The sequence below is a fragment of the Callospermophilus lateralis genome, chromosome 8 (genome assembly GCF_048772815.1).
Source record: "Callospermophilus lateralis isolate mCalLat2 chromosome 8, mCalLat2.hap1, whole genome shotgun sequence".
Taxonomy (NCBI): domain Eukaryota; kingdom Metazoa; phylum Chordata; class Mammalia; order Rodentia; family Sciuridae; genus Callospermophilus; species Callospermophilus lateralis.
The window spans coordinates 10919989-10947880 of record NC_135312.1 but is presented as its reverse complement, the minus strand read 5'-3'; the positions used below and the strand labels follow the sequence as shown (position 1 = coordinate 10947880).

Below are 27892 nucleotides of genomic sequence, written 5' to 3'. Positions count from 1 at the left end.
TCTGTTAAAATCGTATTATATTTTAGATAAATGGGTCATATGATAAAGTCTCACATCCTGCTCTTGCCCTCACTGTTCACATTTCCCCAAGTGATTAAATGTCCTCTGGAGACATTCTTCATCTACGTATAGTGAGACAGACTCTCTTTTGATGTGCAGCTCTAAAAGTTTTGAGAAATACAAAGATTCATGTAACAAACCACCACAGTCAAGACACAACAGCTGGGTGTTCGCTTCACACTGCCCCTTTAGTCAGTCCCTCCCTAGCCCTGAGCCACCTCCTGCCCCAACCCCTGGCAACACCGATCCGCTCTCCCTTCCTAGAGCTTTGCCCATTCTGGAATATATACAAATAGACTCATTCAGCATGTAGCCTGTGGGTCTGGCTTCTTTCCTTTAGCATGATCCTTTGAGTTTCATCCACATCATTGCACACATCAGCAGCTTGTTTCTCTTTGTTGCTGGGCAGTATCCCACAGCGGAGATGTACAGCAGTTAATCTATGCGTTCACGGGGGCAAGGGCAGTTGGGTTGGTGAACACACTTTTACTTGTTCGATGATATTCCCTCCCATAGCACATGATACTTTCTATAAGCAGACCTAAGCAGGTGAATAAAAATGTAAACATTACTGGACCATTGGGGTTGTTATTTTAACATAAGTAATCATTAAATAAACATCTTCATACATAAATCTTTGCAAATCAGATGTGGATATATACATTTACATAGCATACATACGTCCCAAGCTATCAACACACATGCACTGCTGGAAGTATAGGAACACATAAAATATAAAATACAATTCTTTTGGAATTTTCTAAATATGTTTGATTCTATATGATTATACAACAGTTCAGGTCTTAATGTTTTGTACCATTATAAAAATAACAAAGTGATAACTTGCTCTAATTCCAATGTAGCGGATTTAGCCTGCTAAATAGGACTTGATTAATTGTTGCTTCTGGAATACTGAGCAGAAGTGTCCTTGAAATGCCATCTCAGGCTGGTAGAGACTTTCCTAGAAGGAAGTGTCCAGACGATGGTATTGCTCAGCATAGGCAGGACAGGGACAGAAACTACAGAAGGGCAGGTGCGGGGCCTGGGGCTCTTGGGGCAGCACAGTGGGGTCTCCAGTTACATTTGAGAACCTGAGGCTAAAGCCACCAAGAGAGGAATGATAAAGCTGGCACTTTGCTCTGTATCAAGAGATGAGACTTCTCTTTGAGTAGATACTGCTGCCCTGAAAATTGAAAAAGAAATAAAGTCAGTCTTTGTGTTTTGACATCTGCTTTCAAAAATACTCATGAGTTCTGTAGAAAATTTTAGACAGTACAGAAAGTTATGAAATGGAAAGTAAAAGTTTTTTAGTCTTCTTATTCCCACTTTACAGAGAAAATTGCCCTTGATAATTTGGGTTGTCCTTCCAGGAATGTGAAACACACACACACACACACCCTTTAAGCCATGGGATTTGTAACTTGTTTCCTCCACCTAGCACCCTAATGCCATAGGGTGGACACCCTTCCATACTGTGCACATGAACTAAATTCATATTCCCTTGTGTGTGAATTCACGTGGTGTGGATGTACCCCACTATGTGCAAAGTTCTTTACTAATAGATATTACATTACATCACCAGAGTTTAACCGATGAAGAAAAACCCATCCTGGCATATAGGCATTGAGAGGGACTGGTCAAAATATAGACCCTGTTCATAACAAATAAGAGTCTGACCTCTAGGTTATTTTAAAACAAATTCCTGGATTATTTTAAACCAGTCAAAAGGTAATTGCTTAAATTATGAAACACATAATGTTCATTCTGAAATGTGTTTTATGACTCTGGACTAGTGGCTGGATCCTCTAAAAATCCTAACTCAGAGAGACCCAGTCTTGGGGGCGGGGGGGGGGGGGGGGGGGGGATTCCTGACCCTCTTTTTACTGAGGAAATATCACCCACAACATTGTGAAAGGCTCCTCCTGCTGGACAGTTTCAATAATTGCACTTCTGAACTTCCGATTCAGTTCATGTCCGTACTTGGTAATCTTTGCTTTCAAATAATTAATAATCAGTAGGAGGATACATTTATTTTTATTTTTTAGAAAATAAAATACTAATACAGTACTTACTAGAACAGTATTACTAAACACAGTAATAATGAGAGGCTCCTGTCAATTTTTTCCAATTCCCACTCTCTTCCCAAAGGTGACCAGAGTTAGAAAGTTAACTACTAATAGCAGCATGGATTCGCCTTTTCAGACCTCTTCTATGATTATTACCCACAAGTAGAAAAAATAGTTTTGTTTTCCTTTGCTTTATATGTCTGTGTTCATGTTCTGTGCATGAGTTTGTCAAATTTTAGTTTAACAAGCTATTCTTGTTGATGTGAGGCTGTACACGGGGGGAGAGCTATTTGCAGTTACTTTGGTTTTGAAACTTAATTCTTGCTATGAAATTTATAAATCTCAAAGGCTGGTTTTCTCATATACTCTTCTATTTAATTTTTGAATAGTGTCATTCTATTTTAAAACCTACTGAGCTCTGACAGGTTTTAAGGGCACTTCACATTTTGTTAATTACCTTGGATATTTTTAACTCAAGTTATTTTATATTAAAATATTTTACAGTTAGGTTTTTAAATATCACATTTTCTTTTTAAGTATTTTAAATGTTTTGTTAAAGCAAAGTCTTCTCAAATATTTGATTCTAGTAAGCCTAACAAATGTATAAAAGTTAATCTTACTTCTTCTAAATATTCCAATAATGGTTTAAAAATTAGTAAAACTGTCTCATAACTTTTAACTACAAATTTCAAGTCTAAAATCAATGACTTAGTAGTCACACACATATCAAGATCACATGGCTAATCCAACAGCTATTCTTTTGTGTCAAATTCTCTAAAGTTTTGCAAATAAGTAGCAAAGACAAATTGTTCCTAAACTTACCACATTTTTACGTGCACCTTGACTCATCCACTCCTTTCTTTAGAAGAGGGTACCTAAAACAACCCAAAAGTCTGACATAGGTCAGAGATCACTAAGATTTCCGTAATTCTGGGCACATATTGTCAAATTGTTTTCCCAGAGCACTCCAGTAATTTGTGGTGCTCTCAGGCACTAAATAACATGTTTTTAAAAAGTTCTTTGCTATTTTTTCTTAAGATACATCAAAGAAGTTGAGGTAGAAATTATACCTTGTTATTTTTTATTACATTATTATTAGAGTGATTAAATAATCTTGTCCATTTGCTAGTTGTGATTCCTGTTTCATAAACTATCTACAATTGCTAAAATGTTCAAAAAAAGAAATTTGCAAGATTCCTGCTAAGGCAACCAAAGTGGAGAAAACTTGGCAAAGAGCGAAAGAGGGTTTCATTCTTCACATTTGAAGAAAAGGGGCAGAACTGTTAGAAAGAGATCTGCCAACAAACACTGAAAGAAATGCCCAAACAGAGGCCAAAGAACAAGTCAAGAACTCCAGTCCCCTCCCCTGCCTGCCGTGTGTGCACCCGGAGGCTTGCAGCAGTGTGGTGTGGTAGAGAGAAGGGGACTTCGAGCACAGCCACCCTGGTGTCACTTGGGTCTAGCTGGTCCTGAGTGACTGTGATCCCTTCATCTCCCTGAACCTTAGCATCAGGGGCTCACGCTGCCCACCTTCCAGGAGTCTCGTTGGCATGAAAGGGGAGCTCCGGGGAAGCCTGCCTATTCCGAAGTGCTTAGGAATTCCCCAGGAAAGGTGAGAAGAGCTTCCTCCTTCACTGAGCTTCCTGCAGCAGGGGCCCCACAGGTGGTGTCCTTTGCCTGTTCCAGGAGCAGTGATATAGGTGCAACAGGTATTTCAAGGATTTTCACGTGACCTCTATCTGTACACGCACAGGGGGTTACAGAGCCTGGAGCAAAACTGTACAGCCCTAAGAAACAATGCGACCCTTCCCGAGGTGCCAGGGCCTTTAGAAAGTCCATCCCCTTAAATCCTTGAAATAACCTTATTCCCCTGTTTTCCACTGAACTAGGCAGAGATGGTTTCTTTTTATTGCACACAAAATCTGTATCTGCTGCCACAGATACTCTCTGAGGCCCTTGGACATTTGTCATCTCTTTGGACTGCTCAGCGCCCTTGAATATTGTTCACCTCCAATCCGGGCCTCTACCAGACACAGACGTTCATTTATTCAGTTAGTCACTCATTCATTCCTAAGTGTCTGCCAGGTTGCAAGCTCTGTTCTTTGTTCTCCAGATACATCCATCAGTGAACAAAACAGGTTCAAGTTCCCACCCTCTCCAAGCTAATAATAGTGGGAGACAGGAAATACGACTCCATAAATCAGTCAGTTGAAAGACAATAAAAAAAAATATATGAGAAACATAGATTCTATTTGGGATCTTGAGGAACCAGAGAAGTACAGTAGATGCTATCAACTTAAATACTTAAATACTGAGATCAACTTAAATACTGAGGCTAACCTCAGTATTTAAGGTTATGAGAAGTTCCTGGACACTTCAAAAAAAAGAAAAGGGCCAAGTTCAGGTCTCTGACTCCAGCTGCAGAGCTCTTACACTGCCAGGAGGGTGATTTCTTCACAGCTTTGTGGGCAGGACCTGAGGTCGTTAGGGAAGTGGCCCAAAACTAGCTTGAAATGGAAATTCCCCGTGAGAGACAGTGAGTGATGTGTTTGAGAAAACATAGGAAGAACCTGGAAAGCCAGGTGAGAACAGGGAAGGCCCACATGTATAAACTAGTCTTCCCTCCCACGACTTATAACTCAAAATCCCACATGCCAAAATCCCAGGAGGAGAGAACTGAAGTCCCTCACGGAACCCTGAGAGGTCAGCCGCTAGCACATCAGCCAGAGGGGATGCGCCTGCTGTCCCAGCTTCCAGTCCAAAGAGCATAACATCTGCCAAGGTGAATTCTCATACCCTCACAGGCTCCTTCAGACTCCGGCTGTGCCCTTTCTAGCTGGGTGGACTTGAGTGAGCCTTCCATCAACTTCTCTGAGCTAGAAGTTCATGAGCACATTGGTTCAGATACAGGCTTGGCACCTGTCAAAACACCCAACAGCACAGCTTATTTCTCTGTCAGCATCTGAGCAGGGCTGATACAGGACTCCTTGGTACAGAGACACCCTGTCCTCCTGTTGTAGGTTCTGCCCACCCCAGTTGAAGATGGCTCATGCCCAGATCTCCTGGGACCACATGCCAGCCAGTGGGAGACAAGAAGGGAATGTGAGAGAGAGACTAAGAGATTTCAAGAGATTTGGACAGAGGTTGCACATTACTCTCAGCCACAGCTGGAAGGAGGCTGGATGTACACTCATTAGCCTTGGTGGCCATGAGACCAGCCAAGACTCAAGGATTTTGTTACTAAACAAAGGAGGAAAGAAGAAAGATGTGGGGATGATGAATGTATACTCTCTTTCCTTCTCCCTAATGGACTGGTTACATGTATGAGCAAGATATTCCACGTGGTGCATGCGGATCAATGCCTGGCCCACAGCTGTTGTCCAGCCCTGACGACAGCTCTTCCCCTTGCAGGTGGAAAGATGAGTCCTCCAGGTTTTTATGGAGCACTTGCTATGTGCGGCTTTTATAAGACACACAAAGAGGAAATGGATGGTTTGGGTTTTGTCAAATGACCCCAATTGGAGTCACTTGAAGAAGACAGATGTTTGCTTCTTTCTCGGTAACTGCAGGATTGATAGTGACTCCAGCCTCCTTCTGCTCTATGTTCGGTGTTGAGAGCCACAGCCGAAGGGGCCCCAGCAAACTTCCAGCTGCCAGCAAACTTCCAGCTGCCAGCTGATGATTGGCTCACAGCGGCCCCAGCAACTTCTAGCTGCCAACTGATTGGCTCCTCTGCAGTGAGGCTCACTGGGCTGTTTCCCCACCTTTTCAGACCATGGAGCTGCTCACTGGGGGACTTTTTTGGCTCCGCCCATGCAACCCAGCCAATGGGCCTCAAGAGCAGGAGGAGTGGGGGAGGTTGAGAGGCTTGTGGGAAGCCAGGTGTGGCAGGTGGGCTCTGAAGGTTTTCCTGAGGAGCTGTTTTGTTTGGCGTGTGTGGTTCTAAAAATAAAGTTCATTTCTTTTGACAAGTGGCTCCTGAATTGTGCCCAGCCAGACTGCGGCATTTGGTGGCCCGTACATATTGGATCATCTTCCCGTAAATTTATGGGGATGAGATGTCCTAGATCAATTAGGTTTGACATTAACAAATAACATCAACCAAAATGCACCCACTATTATGACTAGACAAGGTTTTAGGAAAGGAAAAAAATTAGAAAAACAAGAAGAAGGTATAGCAGCACCAATACAAATAGATCAAGGAACAGACAGACATGGGTTGGATTTTCAGAGAGGGCCACTGAGACAATAAAAATTACTTGGAAATCAGAAAGACCAGTATGGGTTCCTCAGTGGCCCCTGACTAAAGAAAAAATACAAGCAACCCATGATCTGGTCAAACAACAATTAGCGGAAGGACATATACAACCTTCTGTATCTCCCCATAATACTCCCATTTTTGTCATCAAAAAGAAATCTGGTAAATGGAGATTATTGTAAGATTTAAGAGCCATTAATAATGAGATGGTTATTATGGGACCTGCTCAATCGGGGATTCCTCAATTGTCTGCTTTGCCAAAAACCTGGTATGTTTTAGTTATAGATATTAAAGATATTTTTTTCAATTCCAATTCATCCTGAAGATAGTCCACGTTTTGCATTTACTATCCCTGCACTGAATCATGAAGGTCCTGATCAGAGATATGAATGGAAAGTACTCCCTCAAGGGATGGCTGACAGCCCAACTATGTGTCAAATTTATGTTAACAAAGTAATCCAGCCACTTAGAAATCAAAATCCTGAACTACAAATATTTCACTATATGGATGATTGATGTATTATTAGCACACAAAGATAAAAACACATTGCTAGAATGTTATGCCACACTTACAAACTTATTAAAAAATTATAATCTAGAAATAGCAATAGATAAAGTACAATTAAATTTTCCAATTAATTATTTAGGAGTTCTATTATCCTCAACCATGGTCCATCCACCAAAAATTCAAATACGAGTAGATCAACTCAAATCACTTAATGACTTTCAAAAGTTATTGGGAGACATAAATTGGATAAGGCCTTATCTAGGCATACCAACAGGAGAGTTGGGACCTTTATTTGATATCCTAAAAGGTCCATCAGATCCAAATTCACCCCAAATGTTAACACCTGAAGCAAGAAAGGCATTAAAAATCATTGAAACATATATGGAAAATATGCATTTGGATAGAATTGATATAAGTTTGCCTTTATTATTTATTGTACTACCAACAAAAAATATTCCTACAGGAGTATTTTGGCAAGAAGGTCCATTACTGTGGATACATTTATCTTATTCTCCTAACACTATTCTTACTAGGTATCCTGAGGCTGTAGGACAATTAATACTCAAAGGAATAAAAGCAGCAAAGGGATTGTTTGGAATTTCTCCCAATAAAATTATTACTCCATATACTATGAATCAAATTGATGGGTTAGCTAATGAGTTAAATACTTGGGCAATAATCATGTGCAAATCTAATGTTTCATTTGATAACCACTTACCATGTAATCCTTTATTGTCTTTTTGGTCGTTGTATCCTGTAATTTTTCCAAAAATGACAAGAAAAACACCTATCATGAATACTCCAAATATATTCACTGATGGGTCAAATAATGGTACAGCAGCAATAGTTACACCTGATCAAACTTTTACACTTTTAGTACCCAAACAATCAGCTCAAAAGGTAGAGCTTAAGGCAGTATTACAGGCTTTTGTGATGTTTAAAGATTCTGTATTTAATTTATTTTCCGATAGTCAGTATATAGTTAATGCTATAGTATCCCTTGAAGATGCTGGTAGGATTTCCCCTTCCTCTACTGTTTTCTCTTTGTTTTCCACTATACAAAGTCTAGTCTGGGACAGAAAAGATCTGTTCTTTACAGGACATATCAGGGCACATACAGGATTGCCTGAAGCCCTTAATTTGGGCAATGATTTAGCAGATAAAACTACACATGACATACATACTTTCTCTACACTAGAAGAAGCAACAAATTTTCATAAAAAGTTCCATGTCAATGCTAATACTTTACAAAAGCGTTTTAAAATAACTAAGGAACAAGCTAGACAAATAATAAAACAATGTCAAAATTGTGTGACCTTTTTACCACAAGTTAATCTTGGAGTCAATCCTAGAGGATTGATACCTAACCATATTTGACAGATGGACGTCACACACTTGCCAGAATTTGGAAAATTAAAATATTTGCATGTTACAGTTGATACTTTTTCTGGATTTTTGATGGGCTCCCTTCATGCCAGAGAAAAAACTAAAGATGTTATAGCTCATTGCTTACAAAATTTTGCCACTGTGGGCGTTCCAAAACAGTTAAAAACAGATAATGCCCCTGGTTATACTTCTACTTCTTTTAAACAATTTTGCTCAACATTTGGCATTACTCATATAACAGGAATCCCCACAGGGACAAGGCATAGTTGAAAGAGCTCATCAAACTATTAAAATGTACTTATTAAAGCAAAAAGAAGGAATTGGGAAGGGGTATATATTCCCCAAAGATAAACTTAAAATAACCCTTTTTACTCTAAACTTTTTAAATTTGGATTCATCAGGGTTTAGTGCTGCGGAAAGGCATATGTATCCAAAAAATGTACACAAGCCCAAGGTACTTTGGAAGGATATTCTAACAGGATAATGGGAAGGTCCTGACCCAGTAATTGTCTGGAGTCGGGGGTCTGTTTGTGTGTTTCCACAGGGAGAACAGCAGCCGATTTGGATTCCAGAAAGATTAACTAAAGCAATTTCTACAGACCAAAAAGAAGATGATTTGGCTCAAATCCATAACAACTGATATCCAAAACTCCAGTTTGGCTATTCTTACATCTGCAACAGAACCAGGATGCTTTTTTCAATATCTATTTTATTATTGCCCTTTCCCATATCATGAAGTTCTATTTTGTTTTTTGAGTTCATACAAACCTAGGTTAATGTTTTGCTGATCAGTTCTATTTTTTTGACTATAGAGTTTTTAAACATTGCAATGGAGATTTCACCTGTAAAAAGTTATAAGGCCTTTACTATTATGTTATGTGTTGTATGTATTATATTATTGTGCACACTTGTGTTTTGTGTTATATGTTTGAATGTACGTATGTCCATATATCATATATGATGAGCGCTCATGAAAAAATGGATCCAAATTTTTTTTTCACATGATTTAAATGGTTTAATTTAAATTGAGTAAATAGCTGTTGGGGATTGTTTTAATATATGAACAAAAAAGGAGGTTAACAGATCTGTTTGTTTACTTTCACCTTTCCTTTTCATTATATTTAATAATTCTGTTGAAGATAAGGTACATTGTTAAGAAAATTGTTTTCAAAAAGAAAAGAAAATTGTTTTCTTTTAGTGCCTTCTGGAATGTTATATAATTTTTTCTTTAGCCATTATTGCCAGAATTCCTATCTTCATCCCAGTGCCAGTGAACACAAAAATAAAACCAATCTACAGTTTCTGCAATAGCCATCATTGAACTGCTTGCAAAACTTGCCTGGACTATGTATCACTTGTATGCATTGTGAACTCACTTGTATGCATTGTGAACTATCTGTTGGTGCAGTGACTTGTGGTAGTGTTGGGGTATTTATGCTGATGGTGTCATCGGTGGTACAATTTTTCCAAAAGGAGCCATCACTGAACTGCTTGCAGAACTTGCCTGGACTATGAATCACTTGTATGCATTGTGAACTCACCTGTATGCATTGTGAACTATCTGTGACTTGTGGTAGTGTTGGGGTATTTTTGCTGATGATGTCAATTTTTCCAAAAGGAACCATCAATTGGCTTGGTGTATCTTCCTCCCTTCTGCTTGTCATGGTCGTTGAGCTAAAATTTGGGGACCAACAGAGGTGAGGCAAAGAACCTCACCCCCCCACCCCCGCTGATACAAAGTGGCTGTATACTGGACCGGTAGTCAGTGACAGGTAAGATCCAATTGCAATGGTACCAACCTAAGACAGGAGGCTGACGCCTTGAGGTCAGCTCATCCGATAACGGGTAAGAACCATATGTACTATTGGACAACCTAAGGCAGGCACGGTCCCTAAGCCACATACTTGTTGTTTAAACAGAGATGGGGAGATGTTGAGAGCCACAGCCGAAGGGGCCCCAGCAAACTTCCAGCCGCCAGCAAACTTCCAGCTGCCAGCTGATGATTGGCTCACAGCGGCCCCAGCAACTTCTAGCTGCCAACTGATTGGCTCCTCTTTGGTGATGCTCATTGGGCTGTTTCCCCGCCTTTTCAGACCATGGAGCTGCTCATTGGGGGATTTTTTTTGGCTCCGCCCTCGCGACCCAGCCAATCGGCCTCAAGAGCAGGAGGAGTCGGGGAGGTTGAGAGGCTTGTGGGAAGCCGGGTGTGGCAGTTGGGCTCTGAAGGTTTTCCTGAGGAGCTGTTTTGTTTGGTGTGTGTGGTTCTAAAAATAAAGTTCGTTTCTTTTGACAAGTGGCTCCTGAATTGTGCCCAGCCAGACTGTAGCGGTTCGGTGCGGTTGCGGGCAGAGTGATATAGCTGGGAAGAGGGAAGCACTATAATCGCACTGTGTGCAGATCCCTGGGGAGAATCAGGAAAGCCTTGCAGGGGAGGGAGCATTTGGAGTTGGGTCCTCAAGGACAGGAGTGATGTTACCAGACAGGAAGGGACGGGAAGAGACTTTGGGTACCAGAACCAAGCAACAACAATAAAGCCCCATATTTTACCCACAACACTGCCTAGAATTACACATAGCTATAGGTACAGATTTGGATGCAAACAGAGACAACAGCCAGGGCTGGTGACAGAGTGGGACAGAACGCCACACCATATACTGTCAGTCAAAGTGTGCAGCCTCTCTGGAACAGCAAAACTTGGCCCCAAAGGTCAAAATGTAAAATGCTGCACACACATCCATTGAGCCACCAGCTCCAAAGCTGGTATAATCTATGTTTTAGTCAGCGTTCTTGTCACTGTGACCTAAGCACATGACAAGAACAACTTAAAGGAGGAAAAGCTTATTTGGCATTCACCGTTTCAGAGGTCTCAGTCCACAGATGGCCAGCTCCTCTGCTCTGGGTCCGAGGTGAGGCAGCACTTCAAGACGGAAGGGCCCAAAGCAGCTTGGGCCAGCTCATAGTGGGGTCAGGAAGCAGAGAGCAGGAGGGAGGAAGGGGATACAGGGAAGATGCCTGCTTCCAGGGCAGGCACCAGTGACCCAACTCCTCCAGCCACCCACAACCACCTGCCCACAGTCAGCTACCCCCCAGTCAGTCCATTCAAAATAGGATGGACTGATTAGGGTAGAGTTCTCACAGTCTAATCACGTCACCTCTGAACACTCTGGCATTGTTTCATGTCACACATAAGCTTTAGGGGGACACCTCCTATCCAAACCATATCATTGCCCTCCACAAATACTTCCACACCAGCCTATGAACAAGGATGGTTTCTCAGCACTATTTATAATAACACAACAACTGTGACAGTGACCTATAACCAAGCCAGCCTATGGCTGGGGAAGGACTAAATGACTGGAAGCAGTGCCATCCTGCAGAATATTCTGCAGCCACTGAAAGACTGGTCTGAACCCACTGAAAGGAGGAGGTCCTGGCACTGTTAAGTGACGAAATCTCCAGCAGGACAACGCGTACGGCATGACTGCTTTTTGTACAAAAAACAAAGTCAAATGAATAAAAATAAGATCAAATCAGAAAGAAGCCATGAGTAAGCTTACATCTGCGTCTGCTAACGTGAGCACAGGCCTGTGCCTTGAGCACTTGTGGGACGAGATGGGCCAAGAGCACTTCCTCTTATTCACAGTCGACTAGGGGTAACAACTGAAAACAATCTAAATGTCCACCCATGGGCAACGAGGTTAAAAAATCACACTTGTACCCGGTAACACTAATGAGGAACTGTGAAAAGACTGAGGCAGCTTTATCAAAAACGTGGAAATCTCCTCTGTGTATTTGAGGGTTTTTTTGTTTTGCTTTGTTTTGAGATACCTGGGATTGAACCCAGGGCTCATGTGTGCTGGGTTCAACTCAGCTCCATCTCCATTCCTTCTTTTCAAATTATATTGCACATATAGATGAGATCATGCAATAGTTTTCTTTCTGCATCTGGCTTATTTCACTTGGCATAATGTTCCTCCGTGCTACGGCACATGGCGACATCTCCATGTGTGGGTGTGCACATGTGGCACTGGGGATTGAATCCAGGACCTCATCATGAGAGAGAATCCTTTGCCATCTGAACTACATCCTCAACCCCACAATCTCCTTTTTTCAAGGTTGGATAATGTTCCATTGAATTTATATAATGTAAATATACACATATACATTTATATATATGTACACAATGGAAAATATATATATATTATACATGAGTGGACATTCAGGTTGTTTCCATATTTGGACTAGTATAAACAATGCTGAAAATCTGCTGTCCCCAAAAGCTTCCTCAGATAGGAGCTGCTTGAACCCAGGGCCTGGGCGTGTCATTCACAAGACTCCATCCCCTGGGTTCTCTCTTGTGTGGCCTGGTCCTTAGCCTGAGGGTGTTGGTTTCTGCTCTTCCTTCTCTCTGAAAGGTTCTTCCCTGATCCTCACTGTGGAAGTAGTGCCTCCATTTCTGAGCATGTTCATGTCCTGAGCAGCACTGGCACTTAGACTGACTTAATTTATTTATGTGCTGTTTGCCATCTTCTCCCTAAGTGTACTTTAGTGTCTCTAGGGACAACACTGCTTTGCACCATGACACACAGGAGGCATTAAATATTTGTTACTGAATGGAATAAAAAAAGACTGCAGTGAGCCAACATGAAGAAAGAAAGAATAAAACAGCCGGTGCCACAGCAGGTGTCGGGAAAGGACATTCGTGAGTATTAAAACTGCTTCATATCAGGGATTTTTGTTAGGCAGATTTCAGTTGCTCTTGTCACAAAAAAGGAACTATGTGAGATGACAGGCACATTAATCAGCTTCACTGTAGTTACCATTTTTCTATCTATATATTTCCCATAACATCATGTGGCAAGTTTCAAATATATAAAATAAAATTTCTTTTGAAAAACATGTGGAAACATGCCTGGCGAGGTGGCGCACGCCTATAACCCCAACAGTTTGGGAGGCTAAGAAAGGAGAATTGCAAGTTCAAAGTCAGCCTCAGCAACTAGGAGGCGCTAAGCAACTCAGTGAGACCCTGTCTCTAAATAAAATACGAAATAGGGCTGGGGATGTGGCTCAGTGGTTGGGTGCCCTGAGTTCAATCAGCAGTACCAAAAAAAAAAAAAAAAAAAATGTGGAAACAGCTCCTGGATATACTGTTAAGTGAGAAAAAAAAGGTCCAGAATCTTATGTATATTATAATTTATTATGACTGGTATAAAAGAACTGTGTGTGTGTGTGTGTGTGTGTGTGTGTGTTGTTATGAGCACATGATACTCTAAAAGGACACACAAGACTCTAGAAGCAGGGAGGTTTATTCTTCTGCACCTTGGGATAGGGCAACCAAGAGACTTTCTCAACCCTTTCATAATTTTGAATTTTGTCTCAATTTAATAAAATGTTAAATTAAAATTAAGAAATAAATGTTAAAAGGTTCCCCTGCCACCTCACTAATAGAATTTCTGCAGAAGCAAGTGCTGCCACAGCAGAGGATGACATAAAGCCACCTCTGCTTGAAGTTCCTGGGAGGAGTTTGGCTCAGGTTGGCAAATGTCTATCAAACCTGCACCCGCCTAGAAGCCCAGAGAGACAGAGGAGGTGAGATGTGGTGCAGAAGAATAGACCTCACCCTGCAGCCACACAGATTAGGGTGGGTTAAGACCATGCTGCAATTCACCCATGTTCTATAATACTAAGGAGAAGTTATTTGAGAAAGAAAGGCAATTTGAGTTTAATCTTTTACTCACGAATTTAAGGCACAATCAGAGTGAGTACTGTGGTCCACGCACTTTAAGAGCTTCACTGGTCTACAGAAAGAAAATAAGATTTAAGGAATTATCTATATAACTTCCATCCTTCAAACACTTATGATATGCCTGAGAAGACCTGAAGATAATAAAGTCTTTGCTCTCAAAAAAATACAAACTATTCCTTTTTGAAACATTAGTTAGCATTTACTGAGCACTTACAATGTATCAAGAAAATTGATTCTGTGTTTTATATAGATAGTGTCACTTAATCCTATAACAAGCAAATGGAGTTGGGATAATTTTCACTAGAGAAAGCTGATGACAATGATTTGCCCAAGTTCTCACAGTAGTGAATCAGACAGCTGAACTTGAACCTTGCTGGCTGACTCCAGAGCCTGAGCTTGTAACCCTGTCTACATGCACATACTTAGAGCCCAGTACTTAGTGTTTGGAAAAAACTCTTGCTCAGTGCTTTGGGAAGAAGATTGACTTCAAATAATGGGTAAGAACTGGTGTTTGGCTTTCCATGGAGAAAGCTCATTTGCTCTGCATAGTGGAGGGAGAAGATGTGAAGTTCCAGAGCAGGAGGGAACAGAAAGCAGCCCTGGAGACAGGAGCAGGTGCCAGTGCACAGAGCATCAGATCAGAGGGATGCCAAGATGAGATCTCAGGGGCAGGATGACTGAAGAGGATTCAGAAGAACAGGAAAGCTATGCTGTCACTCAAGGGCATACTAAGCTAAGCAATCCTTCCTTGGATTTACCTACTTTTCATTAAAGTCTACTCTATGCAATTATTTATTTGTTGTTGTTGTTGTTGTTTTGTTTTGAGACAGGGTCTCACTGTATGGTCCAGCTGGTCTCCAGCTAATGGGCTCAATCAATCATCCTGACTCAGCCTCCCATGTGCTGGGACCACAAGAGCATGTCAACTCATTTGGATTAAAATCTAGGGCTTTGATTCAGAAAGAAGAGCATGGTAGCAGGAGGGAAAGAACCCACTTCTAGGCCATACACAGTTCTGTCCCTAAGTGTTGACATTGGGCCACTTATTTCACCTATCAAAAGAGAATATTTACAAAAGTTTAAAGACAGACAAAACTAACGGGTGGCATTACAAATGTGGGAAACAGATCTACGGAAGCAGAGGGTAGTAGCCAAAATAGAGGCAGGGGCGAACTTTGGATGGGTGCTGGTTAGGTCCTACTTCTTGTTCACAATGCTGGTTGTATGATGAACTTGTGAACATTTATCCAATTGTATACCATGTTTGTGCTTTTTCCTGTATGTAGGTTATATTTCCAGAAAAGGGTATTTGCTTTTTTTTTTTTTTTTTTTTTTTTAAAAGGGGTGATAAAATGGTGCCCGACCTTGGAGTTTCCTGGAAACTTTAGCAATACTAATGCTAATATAGATGAAATCATACAGGTAACAGAACAGCTTTAAGGGGAACCAGTGGCCCTCACTTCCAGGAGCTTTGCTCTGTGGGAAGCAACATGCAGCCTGTGAAACTCTGGGGAAGGCAAAGGTGGCAGGATGATTGTGGGTAGTAGACAAGAAGACTTCTGATGTCATTTTGAGGTAGGATGAAAGAAATAAGGAAAGCTAGAAAGGAGACTAACGAGGAAGGGAAAAGAAACTGTAACTTTAAACTCAAAGGCTTCAAACATCCTCACCTGTGCTCTGCAGGCAAATTTCTCCTGGATTTTTGAAAGGCCCATAAATCCTAGAGCATTGTGAGCCCAGTTACTTAGTGCTTACGTACCTTGACAGCTTCTACAATGCACTTTAGACTAATTAAATGAAGCTTAGAGAGAATATTAGTAAACTTATTATTAAACTCATGATATGGGTACATTTCATGCATTATCTATGAGCTAAATAATGTTAACCTAGAGATCCTAAAAAGAACCAGACCACCATGGCCTGCCCTGTGCTCTGTGATACAAAGAATCCAGTCCATCAAGCTAATGTCACCCCCGCATGTTTCTCACATTTGCCATTTACAAAATATCCTTTAGAAGAAAAGCCTAAGATCCTAAAAGCACATCACTCTCAAGTTAGCCCTTGCTCTGTCCCTTTAAGTGTGCACTCCTTGATTTCCTGAGTAAATCTCTGTGCCTCTTTCTGATGCATCCTGAAATTCTTTCTGCACTGTACATCAAGAACCTGCCAGGACCAGGTGCAGTGGCACATGCCTTAACCCCAGCAACTCAGGAGGCTGATGGAGGAGGATCACAAGTTCAAAGACAACCTCAGCAACTTAGCATGTCCCTAAGCAACTTAACAGTACCCTGGCTCAGAATAAAAAGGGCTGAGGATTGGTTCAGTGGTTAAGTGCCCTTGGGTTCAATTCCGGGTACCACAAAAAAAAAAAAAAAAAAAAAAAAAGAAAAGAAAAAAAAAGAAAAAGAACTTGCCAGGGAGCAGAGGTCCTGGTCTCTCTTCTGGGGGACCCCCTCGGAGCCCTAGTCAATGACAGTTTCCACACGGAAACACTAATAAATGTTCAAGAAAGCCACCAAGTCCTAACAATGTTGGACTCCAGACCCAAAGAGCCAGCGTGTCTGCTCCCTTAGAGGCTGAGGCGGAGAGCAATGGAGATGAGGATCTGAGTCCAGGAGAGCGGGGCTTACAACCACCCCAGGGCTTCAGCTGAGCTTCTCTCAATGTCCAAGAAGCGGGAAGGGACACCTGAGCATGACATTAAGAGTCTGGTCCATAATTACTCAACAAATAGAAGCTACTATTTTTCTCCACTGGTCTCTGGTGAAGTATCTGTCTGTAAATATCTCTAACCAACTCAGGCCTTAGCACCAATTGTGGACAAGAACCCCCAGGGACCCAAACACACAATCCTTTTTCAGTTCCTCACCACACAGTAAACAAGGTGAGAAGGAAACCAGATATGGGCAAAGGATAAAGTTCTTCTCTGAATATTCTTTAAGCATCATCCAAATGGACTCTGAGAAGCGGGAAGGACTCAGACAAAACCCTGGCCAGAAGGTGCTCTCCACCCCTGCATCCAGAAGCAACCCAGGAGACAATCCGGCGGCCTTTAGAGGTGATGCCTGGAGCCCTTTCCACAGCCCACCCCCCCTTTGAGAGTGCACGTCTCACACACAGGACCACCTACAGGTAGTCGTCAATGCAGCTGGACCGGAAGCCCATGGCCTGCAGTCTCTCCTCCAGGATTTTCACACTGCCCTCTCCACAGGATTCCCTAAAACATAAAAACATGTATTTTAAAATAAATAAATATAGGAGGAGGAAGAAGAAGTGGTTCCTAACGTAAATAAAATTTCTTTTGACTGTGTGCTCTCAGATATTTTTCTCTCAGAGGGAATATGGGAAAGCACCCGATAGAAGATGCTGGGAAGACCCAGCACGGGAAGTGCTTCCTTCAAGGGAAAAGGAGAAAGTTCTCAACGTAATAAGCAAAGAAAAAAAATCCTACGTGGATAGTGCTCAGAACTATGTAGAAGTGACCCTCCTTTCCACCCATGAAATTGTGAAGAAGGGAAAAGAAATAGTTTTGCTGTCACACCTCACACTGCAAAAGTTACAGCCACATGGAGTGGCGAATGCCTTGTCATTCACTCCCTTATATCTCATCTTGTAGACATGAGTAAAGTACAGTTAGACACATTTATATCATTTTATTATAGTATATTTTGTCATTCTATTATTAGTTACTGTTGTTAATCTCTTATTATGACAAATTTAAAAATTACACCTTATCATAGGTATGCTTGTACAGAAAAAAAAAAAACAGTACATATAGGATTTGGTACAATTTGCAGTTTCAAGCCTCCAATTGGGTCTTGGATCATAGTTATGGACTTCTAAGATACATTTATTTACACAAGGTTTTTCAAACATAGCAAGGACACTCTGCTGTCCATGATGTTTTGTGTTCTGCTTTAGCTCATGTCTGTGTGTGTGTATGTGTGTGTCCCTCATACAGACATGTACCGATGTGTTTAACCCTTGCATGGCCTCCCTTACAGACTGTAACTCATATACTGAGTTCCCTCTTTGGAAGACCTACGCTGATTCCTTTTATGCCTTTTATGCTATAATAAACCTTGTTGAAACTTCCTTTTCATATACATTCTTCCTCATTTGTTTCCTCAGTGTAAATGTATAAAATTAGGTTTCCTGGCAGCAAGGGCTTGCATCTGTTTTACAGCTCCCCACGGGCACTGGCAGGTCACACCCAGCAGAGTACAGCAGGAGTGCTTTTCTACTCTCTCACCAGTGGGGACTCTTCCCTCCTGATGGTCACAATGCAGCAGGGGTGGTTTATAAAGGCCTCGGTGGCAGACACGACCCTGCCATGTGGTTTTTAGGCCTGGTGTTTGTATTGCAGGCAGAGCCCTGCCTGGGTTATGAGGAACGGGAGGTTACACGGCCTCCCACCAGGACATCAGTAGAGAGGCAGAGCGCAGGGAGGAAATGAGCAACCTCCTGTTGCAACTTCCTGCACAAGTTGCCACAGTGTGGAATTCCAGCCACTACAGAATGAAGAGGGCAAAGGGCCTCCAAAACTTTGCCAAAGTCAAGTCAATGCCCTTCTCTGGGCGAGGCTTGCTATCAGGATTTTTCAGTAAGCAGTGACATGGAGGCTTCAGGGTGCCTGGACACAAAGAAGAGTCAGGGTCATTCTACAGTTCCTTTGAATAAAGACTGCCAAAGCCATGCCAAACGCAATCAGGTATTAATCATGTCATTTGTAGGTCTTTGCCTATATGGGTTTTTGCTTGTTTGTTTTAAAATAAATTTTATTGTGTATATTTGAGGATTACAATGTGACATTTATATATATATATATATATATATATATATATATATAGAGAGAGAGAGAGAGAGAGAGAGAGAGAAATTATCACCATACTGAAACAGATTAGTATATCTAACATTTGAAATAATTACTTTTTTGTGACAAAAAACAGCTAAAATCTATTTATTTAACAAAAATCCCTAATACAATACAATTTTATTAACTATAATCTTCATGTGTTTTCCTTAAAATCTGAACAGTCCAAGACTCCCTTTCTTAGCTCGTGACCTACAACTCTACCTGGTGACTCAAATGTCCAACCATATATCCTGACCTTTCTGGAACATCTCCTGAAATAGAAATGATGAGCTGACATGACACTGAACTGCAGTTTCCTAATCTCTCTAAAGGTAAACTCAAAGGACAAGCTTCCTCTTCACAGAGACACTGAAACCACAAGCAAGCATAATTTCTAGATAAGAAGCAACTTCTTATGAAAACAAGGAAAACAATAATGTTTTTCAGGAAACATTGAGTGGAATTTGTCTTTTGGGAGGGAAATGCAGATCTTGGTAAAACTTAAGTAATATGTAGTTAGTAAATTTATTGTAATATACTTCCTAAGAGACATATGGCATAATTTATGTCATAAGTAGTCTCAAATTTATTGCAATCTGTTGCCCAAGAGATAGGGAAAAATAACACCCAATTTATGGTGAGTCTTAGATGGGATGAAAACAGGTATTTACTGAGATTCTCTTGGAACACACATCCAGTGACACACCTACTCCTGAGTATGGCAACACTCTCCTCCAGGTACCATCAAAGCTCTGAAGAACCAGGCTCCAGCTTGCTTCTGAAGCTCCATCATGGCTGCTTAGCTTTAAATGGGCTGTAGCTTCACAGGCAAGTGTCTAAACCTAATGGGTTTAACTGTTTTTATATTATTTTGTGCCAGGAGTGCCTTTCATTGGTGAGAAATACGAGTTCAAGCTTGCATCTGTATATAAACTCAAGTAGATTCCCAAAACAATATGCACCGTAAAACTTCCCCTCCCAGTTATTTGGGATTCAATTGTGGAGTTGTTTTCTCCCTGAGAAAAAAGTCTTCGGAGTCCCTGGTTTGGTGCTGAAAACCAACAAGGGCTTTGGGGCTTAAATGACCAGAAGGAGAAATTGGCTTTGACCCTCACAAATGCATAAGGAATTCAGCTATCCAAAGCTGCCCAAATCATTCAGAAAGGAACACCATAAGTCTACTGGATAAAGAAGGGTCTTCTCTGGGGTCTCAGGACTGGCTAGTGGCATTCCGAGGAGTCAAGCCTCTGTCTTTCTGTATTGACCGTGCTAGAAACAGAGAAGACTTGCATTTCTCCAAAACTGAAAAAGTAAATGGACCCGACCATATCACATCTGCACAGCTGCCACCATCAGTAGCACCATGACTTACACATTGGTTCCCCCAATCTCATGCATGACCCAGATCTCGATTCGTGTGATCTTATCCTTCTGGAAGTATGGAATTTCAAAATCTGCAAAAAAACTGAGAGACAGGGAAAACATTTCTTTCCTTCCTCCTTCTCTCCCTCCCTCCTTCTTCCTTTCTTCCTCCTTTCCTTTTGCACTGCTGGGGATGAATCCAGGGCCTTGCTTGTGCTAGGCCACGGCCTACTATTGAGCTTCATTCCCAGCCCTGGAGGACATTTCTTAAAGTCCTAAGGCAATAACATATTTTTCTATTTCAGTTGTTAGTTGATCTATACATTAACATTTAAGTAGCTTTATTTTTCAGCTTTTATTTTTAGGTTACTTATTCATGCGTTCATCAGCTATTAATGGCTTAACTATATAGACAAGATTCTATCACCAGGCCATTCAACTGTCTGCTTTACCTGAATTTGCAGGAGCATGCACTAGACTGGAGACTAGGACCATTCTCTTTACCTCCAAACAGCTAACATTTTGGCATTCTGTGCTGTACTTGTTGGTGCTGTAGTTCTTACCCTTTGACAGGATAGGCTCCTGTGGGCTCAGAACCATTCAGCATGACATAGATCACCCCAGAACTGTCTCTCGAATACTGCAAGAAAAAACAACAACATGATTTTGAGCAAAGTAAGACATGTCATTTTTTTTTTTTTTTTTTTTTGCTATGAAATAAACTTTCTTTTTAAAAAAATTGATAATCATCAACATGGGCAAATCTCATCACTGGTTTATTTGGGGAAGCAAATTGCTTTCAAATGTCAAAAAGTCATAGATTCAGTAATTCCCTGACTGGAGCTCTACTATAAGAAGATGATACAAAATACACAAAAATGATATGAAATACACAGCGTCAGTACCAGCTGGAATACACTGGCTTGTGTTGCCATAACAGACAGCATTAAAGTCCCGCTAGCTAAAGCCACAAGAAGACTTATTTTATGTTCATTCCACAAGTTTATCACAGGCCCAAGGAGTTTTGCTTATTGTGTTCTCTGGGAGCTTGGCTGAGGAAGTCTCCTTATCTGCAAAATCTCTGATTGGCCAGAGGGAAGAAAGGAAGGTGGCAAACCATAGACCACACTTCTTTTTTTTTTTTTCTGGTGTCTGTCAAGGGGGTGGGGGGGTGGGGGGAAGGCAGATACTAGGGATTGAACCCAGAGCCTACCCTATGTTAGGAAAGCACTGAACTATATCCCAGCTTTTTTTTAAATCTTATTATTATTTTTTTTGGGGGGGTGGGGTTCTTTTTTTTTTTTTTTTTTTTTTTTGTCTTTTTTGAAACTAGGGGTTGAACCCAGGGCTTTGCGAATGCAAGGCAGACGCTTTGCCACTGAGCTACATCCCAGCCCTATCCCAGCTCTTTTTATTTTATTTATTTGAGCCAGGTTCTTAATCGCCCTGGACGGCCTCAAACTTGTGATCCTCCTGTCTCAGCCCCCAAAACACCCCCTGTCATTGAGATCACAGGTGAGCACCACCACCCATTCTAAAGGCTTCTCCCAACATCATACAGGTCACAGTCATTCACATCTCACTGGCACAATATAAATCATGGGTAAATAATCCCAAGAAGCAGGGGAGTGCAAACCACAGGTGCGGAAAACAAGCCAGAAATATTTGGCAAACAACACAAAGGACCACCAAAAGCACTAGGCACAAAGATGTGCAGTGCAGCATGGTTTGTAATCATAAAATATGAGGAGCCAATTTAAAACACCCAACCACAAAAGAATAGTATGTAAACCGTGATACTCATATCTGAAATACTAACCAGCCCTTAGTAAACGTCTACAATGCATTTGCAATAGCAGAGAAAGGATTTATACTCAAAGAAAAATGCAAGATTAGGTAAACAGGGCATGAGCTTCGCCACATTTAAAATAAATAATCAGAAGTCTAGTAATTCCGAAGGGAGAAACAGGCCACAGAAAACTCCCAATCTCCAGTTCAGAAAACCCTGGGAGCATGTAATTTCCCCAAAATGTTTGTGCTAGAATAAACACAAGTGAGGATGAATTATGTGTCACTGAGATAAACAAGCCTGGGTTTATGCTCTAAGGGAAATGACCCCCATCCCAGCTGTGCCATGACAACAGGACACTCCATGTCACACATGTCTTGGGTTGCTTTCAAGTGGTGCTAACAGGCAAAATTAAGTCCTCAAATGTCAAGGTCTGATGACCACTGTGTTATGGAGGTTACCTCTAGGTAATAGGAGCAGGAACACTTCTCATTTACATTTTCTGTAATTTGTCATTCTCTGTCATAAGCAGCTATTATATTGACAATAAAGAGTTAATTTTAAAATACATACAGATACAGTGAGGCCATATAAGATGGTGGTTGAAATTTTGGTCTTTGCTGCTGGACTGCCTGGTTTCTAATCCTGTGCATCACCTCTGGCACTCTGGCAAAGTTTCTCCAACTCTATGCACCTCATTTTACCCATCTGTAAAAATATCTACCTCATGAGATTGTTGTAAAGATGAAAAATTTTAAAATAATAACTTAATGTTTGGGCTGGGGATGTAGCTCAATAATAGAGAGTTTACCTAGCATGCACAAGGCTATAGGTTTGAATCCTTAGCATTGCAAAAAATAAGAGTGATAATATCAATGACTTAATATTTATTGAGTATTTATTGGCTCAGGTTCAAGTCCTCTCCTCATCACTTTTTTAGACAACATCTTCTCATGTTTCAACTACCCAGCATATTCTAAGGGCTCAAAAATGGTGAGCACTATTTCTGGTTTCCCATGACAGAACTGGGGGAGTGGGAGAAGGCGGTCTGCAGCACACACTCTGAAGTCTGGCAGATCACTCAGGTAGAATACGATTCCTTCTCGTGGAATGCTGACATCTTTCCTAAATCACTGTGGTGACCCCACTTTCAGGTGTAGACACATTTATAGCCTCCCAATCATCAACTTTGGGGCTCTGGCAGGCCCTGCCAGCTGACTGGAGTTAGCACTCAAGACAGAACCCCTGGGAAGGGGGAAGAAACAGTGTTTTCTCACTGGAGCAGGCTGGAGAGCACAGGTCCACAGTGTCCTTTGATGGAGGGAGTCTTTGCTTAGTTCCTGACTGCCGCTGTGGTGGAGGACTTGGCCAAAAGCCCTTCACCCTGTATAGCAATGGACCCAGTGGACATCTGGAGATCCAGAATAGAAGATGGGACCCAAAGAGATATGATACCCCTGAAAGGGAGGCGGGGGTGGGTGGGTGGAAGTAGCCTGATTTCTGCCTGCCTCCTGATCAATATAACTTACATTTGATAGTTGGCAGCTCTTTGCCAGGCACTGAGCTAAGGACTTAACCCTCTTTATTTCTAACCTTTATTCTAAGCCTGGTGACAAAGAATATGAACTATAATCATTGGCATTTTATAGCTACTGAAAGCTATCATCAACCCTGGTGATGATATTCTCTGACCAACACAGCTAGCTTAGCTGGGGGCCTATTTCTTCATCTCCAATTTATCTGCAGACTCTTATCATCTCCTCTCCCATTAATATTAGTTGGTGAACATTTCTAACCACTCCATCTAGTCCTTGTACCAAGATCTTCCATAAAAGAGGGGTTATCCTCCCCATCTGACATGACAATAAAAGAGAAATTGATTTGAAACACTAATAGCAACCGTGATATAATAGAAATAATAATGGCTATGTAATATCCTCACTTACAGTTAACATTTACTTAATGCTTTCTCTGATCAGACACTGCATTAAACATTTATCTCCTAAAACCCTCTCAACTTTATGGAGCAGAATGAATCAGGATGCTGTCAAGTAGCAATTGAGGCTTATAAAAGTTAGTAATGACCTGCGGTCCCCGTCTCTGAGCCCCTCTGTTCTGTTTTCACAGGTCCCATACTTGCTCAAGTCCCGAGTCATCCATCCCAGATTTACCTGAATGGATGCCCTTTTCCAAAAGGAATCCACAGGGTTGTTCTCACAATCTTCTGATGTAGGACAGGACTGGTAATCCAGTCCTAAGAGAAAAGCAAAAAACACATTTCATTTCAAAGATCATATCAGGGAAGAATCTGTTTAAAATATTTGCCAGCCCCACATTTAGCCCACATTCTGCACCAGGTGCACAAGTCATTTACCAGCCCAAGCTTCAGTTTTGTGTTCTAGCAATGAAGATAAGAAGGCAGCATGGAGCTGGGTTGGGCGCACGAGCTGTCAGTCAGACTGAGTGACAGCAGCTTGTTAGCCTGCCGCCCTGAAGCATATTTCTCAATCATGCTGTGCTTCAGTTCTCTCATGTCAAAGCAGGGATCTCATGGGACTACTGCAGAGATTAAATTAATTGATATGTGTAAAGTGCTTAGACTCATACCTAGTAAAAAAAAAAAAAAAGAGTGTTTTCTATTATTATTACTATTAATTATTATTGTCACCACCTGCCTCAGATGGGATGAAGGCATACGAAAGCATTCGATGTGGATGGCAAATGCACAGTAAGCAGGAGCTCCTGCTTCTCTTGTCATGTGCACAGCAGTCTTACCAGACCCGTCTTTCTGTCGACACCAACTCAAGAAATCTGCAACCCGGCCATATAGAACATCACTCAGGGACGTAAAGCGACGGGTGTTCTCTGAGTAGCTAGTAACAAGGAGGTGGTTATTTTCCCAGAACAGGGACTGAAGAGAAACAAACAAACACCAAAAATAATCAAAACAGATGACTCAGGCACAATGTCATGGAGACAAGCAGGAAACACATTGCTCATTCAAATCTAACTTGCTGCAGATGACTACGTTTTCCTTGAGTCTCTTTTTATGCATTTGAAGAGTGCTATCCTTCCCACTCCCTTTATTCCAAGGTTATCCTGCAAAAGATAATGAAATATTTTCCCATGTACAAAATGTATGTACATGTAGTAAAAAGCATTAAAAAAGATCAAGAGACCTGGATGGGATGCTGCTTCTGTCATGCACTAAATGTGGGATCTTGACCAAGGTCTTGACTAGATGTGTCATCATGTGTAAACTCCCTGTCTCAGTTTCTGCATCTGGAAGACGGGGAGCATGAGTCCTTTCTCATCTTCCCCAGCTGTGATCAGGATGGTGTGCCATCACAGAATGCACTTCATAGTCTAAAGAAGTGCCTCAAAACACAGTAGTCTTATAGTACACCCCACCGTTCCTACTATCGATAGTGTTTTCATGCAACACAATATAAGTGACAATATCCCCCACTCATTGGCTCATCTGACACTCAGTAGTCCAATCACACGATATCCAGACTGAAAGGACTCCCAGGTGAAGGTTGATTATCACTGTTGCACCCTTAACCATTAGCATAAAGTCTGGCACACAGAAGGAGCCCAAGAAATCATTTCCAGGTTCATCAGTGAGCCCACCAAATCTGAAACAGGAAAACAAAAATCATGCTTCCCCTTTTTACTGATAAGGAGGCAGAAACATTCAAAATACAACAAAAATGTAAAATCATGTTTTCAGTCTATTAGCTCTTTGAACTTCATAGTTCCCTTTACCTGCCTTTTCAAATCATACACAATGAAAAAATCAAGTTAAGAATGATTATGTCAAGAGGCGTGGTGCCCACCTATAATCCCAGTGATTTGGGAGGCTGAGGGAGGAAGATCACAAGTTCAAAGCCAGCCTCAGCAACTTGAGGAGGTCCTAAGAAGCTTAACAATACTCTTTCAGAATTTAAAAAGAAAAAAAAAAAAGGGCTGGGGATATGGTTCAGTGGTTAAGCACCCCAGGTTCAGTCCCTAGTACCAAACAAACATTTACATATATATACACACACACACATATATATATGTGTGTGTGTGTGTGTCTGTGTCTGTGTTTATTTCATATTTATATATATGTTTATGTCAGAGAAATAAAAATGGTATACAATTTTCTTCATATTTGAGGTACTGTGCTAAGCAGGCATTTTATGTGGACTTTCTCATTTATTTTCATTTTATTAGACCTTAGCCTGCAGACAAAATATAGACAGGTAGGTTTCTTAAAGAAGCTGGTACTGAATAAATACAACATTGAGGCACATTAGGAGAGATGGGTCTCCTGGAAGGATGCTGACATTGTGGGTCTTCTGAATCACTCAAGGTTCAGGCCCCTGGGCCAGTTAGGATGGAGGTCATTCAGAGCTGGGCAGATGAGGAGGCCCAGTGTGAAGGGTGTGGCAACTTCCTGAAGTCAGCACTGACTTGTTGACTTCGGAAAATTCCTTCTGCTCCTGACTAGGATGAAGCTGCCTTCCCACCAGTGAGCTCAGGGCATGGGCTGAGAGTTTGCTGCTTGATTTTTCCATAATACCACAGGATGCTGCGGCCAGCTGATCCAGTACCTGACCATTGTCTGTCTCCACAGAGAAAGAGTGAGGATATATCTGAGACAGAGGTGGTTACCTTGTCTCTGGGAATGGAGTGCCTGGAGAGGTTAATGAAAAGGTCATAGTCCGAGGGGAGCACAGAACAAGGGTCCTTGTCCAGCACCACTTTAAAGGCTTCCCAGATGGCTGTGCAGTTCTTGTCCCTGTGCAAAAATACAAGTCAAAAAAAAAATATATATACACACACACACACACACACACCATGATGTGCTGCAAAGGATTTGCCTTTCTCCCAAGATTTTATAGGCCATTTGGTCAATATTAAAACAACAGAACCAGAGCTACAAAAAATAAAGCAAACCGTCCCGGCTCAAACAATGGATGTAAAATCGGCCGCTGTGGTGGCTCTCTGAACTAAGGAACATAGCCTTGCCCAGGCTCATTAGATAAGGGGAAAAGTCCTCACTGTCATGGCAACTCTAGGCCACCTTGGCCCATGCTGACCAGTTCTTAACGGCACATTCTTACAGATTTTAGGTTAGGAGGAACTATCCTTAGCTCCCAGAGTTTCAAGAACTGGTCACAAGTCTCCTCCTTCAGAGTGACTTGGGTTCTTCCTATCACCATTACCTCGGGCCTCCATTTCTCCTGCAGGAAAAAGGTAGTTTGCTCAGTAATGTGACATATCTTGTGCACTGAGGCCAGGCAGGACTGCAGGTAAATTGCTTCTTGGAAAAAAAGAGCATGTAGGGGTCAGCACAGGGAGCCCACTTTTTAGAATTGTTCTCTTAACCTCATGTTCCCACCCGTCCGCATCGGTCCCTAACACTCCAAACTGGCCTTTACCCAGCCGTCACCCTGGGCGGACACCCCACAATAATGCACCCCTCACAGTAGCCCCCACCCTTGCTCCCTCACCTCCAGACCCCCACCCTCCACACTGGCCCCGGCCCTTTATAACCCTTACCCTTCTCCCTCACATGTATCTCGGCAAGGCCCGCTAATGCCCCAGCCACGACCCCTGGGAGACGCCGTTTGCCAACTCGACGCCCTTGACCCTCTTTCCCACCCCCATGCCGTGCTCACCGCAGCTCAGGGCTCACCAGCGAGCAGTACTCGGCGCAGCGGCCCAGGAAGATGCTCTGCAGGCGTTGGCTGGTGCCCTTCCCGCTCCACTGCGCGCCCCCCGCGCCCGCAGCCAGCAGCAGCTGGAGCAGCGGCAGCCACGACGGAGCGCACCCCCAGGCCGCCATCGAGGAGACTGGAATTCCTGCAGCTT

At 42.0% G+C, this 27892-nt stretch overlaps 1 protein-coding gene across 2 annotated transcripts; it reads right to left on the bottom strand.

Moving 5' to 3' along the window:
* Bst1 (bone marrow stromal cell antigen 1) lies at positions 1–27892 on the bottom strand. Of its 2 annotated transcripts, none has more exons than XM_076864789.2 (9): positions 27700–27892; positions 26690–26816; positions 24806–24941; positions 24202–24284; positions 20805–20881; positions 20252–20344; positions 17155–17241; positions 14017–14076; positions 1–1243 (listed from the first exon to the last, which is right to left on the bottom strand). In XM_076864789.2, the coding sequence occupies exons 1-9, from the start codon at positions 27864–27866 to the stop codon at positions 1138–1140; spliced, it is 936 nt and encodes a 311-aa protein (XP_076720904.2). In that variant the 5' UTR covers positions 27867–27892; the 3' UTR covers positions 1–1137. The 2 variants fall into 2 exon arrangements, with proteins under 2 accessions (XP_076720904.2, XP_076720905.2); XM_076864790.2 differs by lacking the exon at positions 1–1243 and adding an exon at positions 2949–3001.

Excerpts from the sequence above, each read along its gene's own strand:
- Bst1 (XM_076864789.2), bottom strand. The coding sequence starts at position 27,866 with ATGGCGGCCTGGGGGTGCGCTCCGTCGTGGCTGCCGCTGCTCCAGCTG. Across the intron at positions 26,817-27,699 it reads CTGGTGAGCCCTGAGCTGCG|GGACAAGAACTGCACAGCCA; the intron begins GTGAGCACGGCA and ends ATTTTTGCACAG. Across the intron at positions 14,077-17,154 it reads AGCTGCATTGACGACTACCT|ACCAGTGAAGCTCTTAAAGT; the intron begins GTAGGTGGTCCT and ends TTCTTTCTGTAG.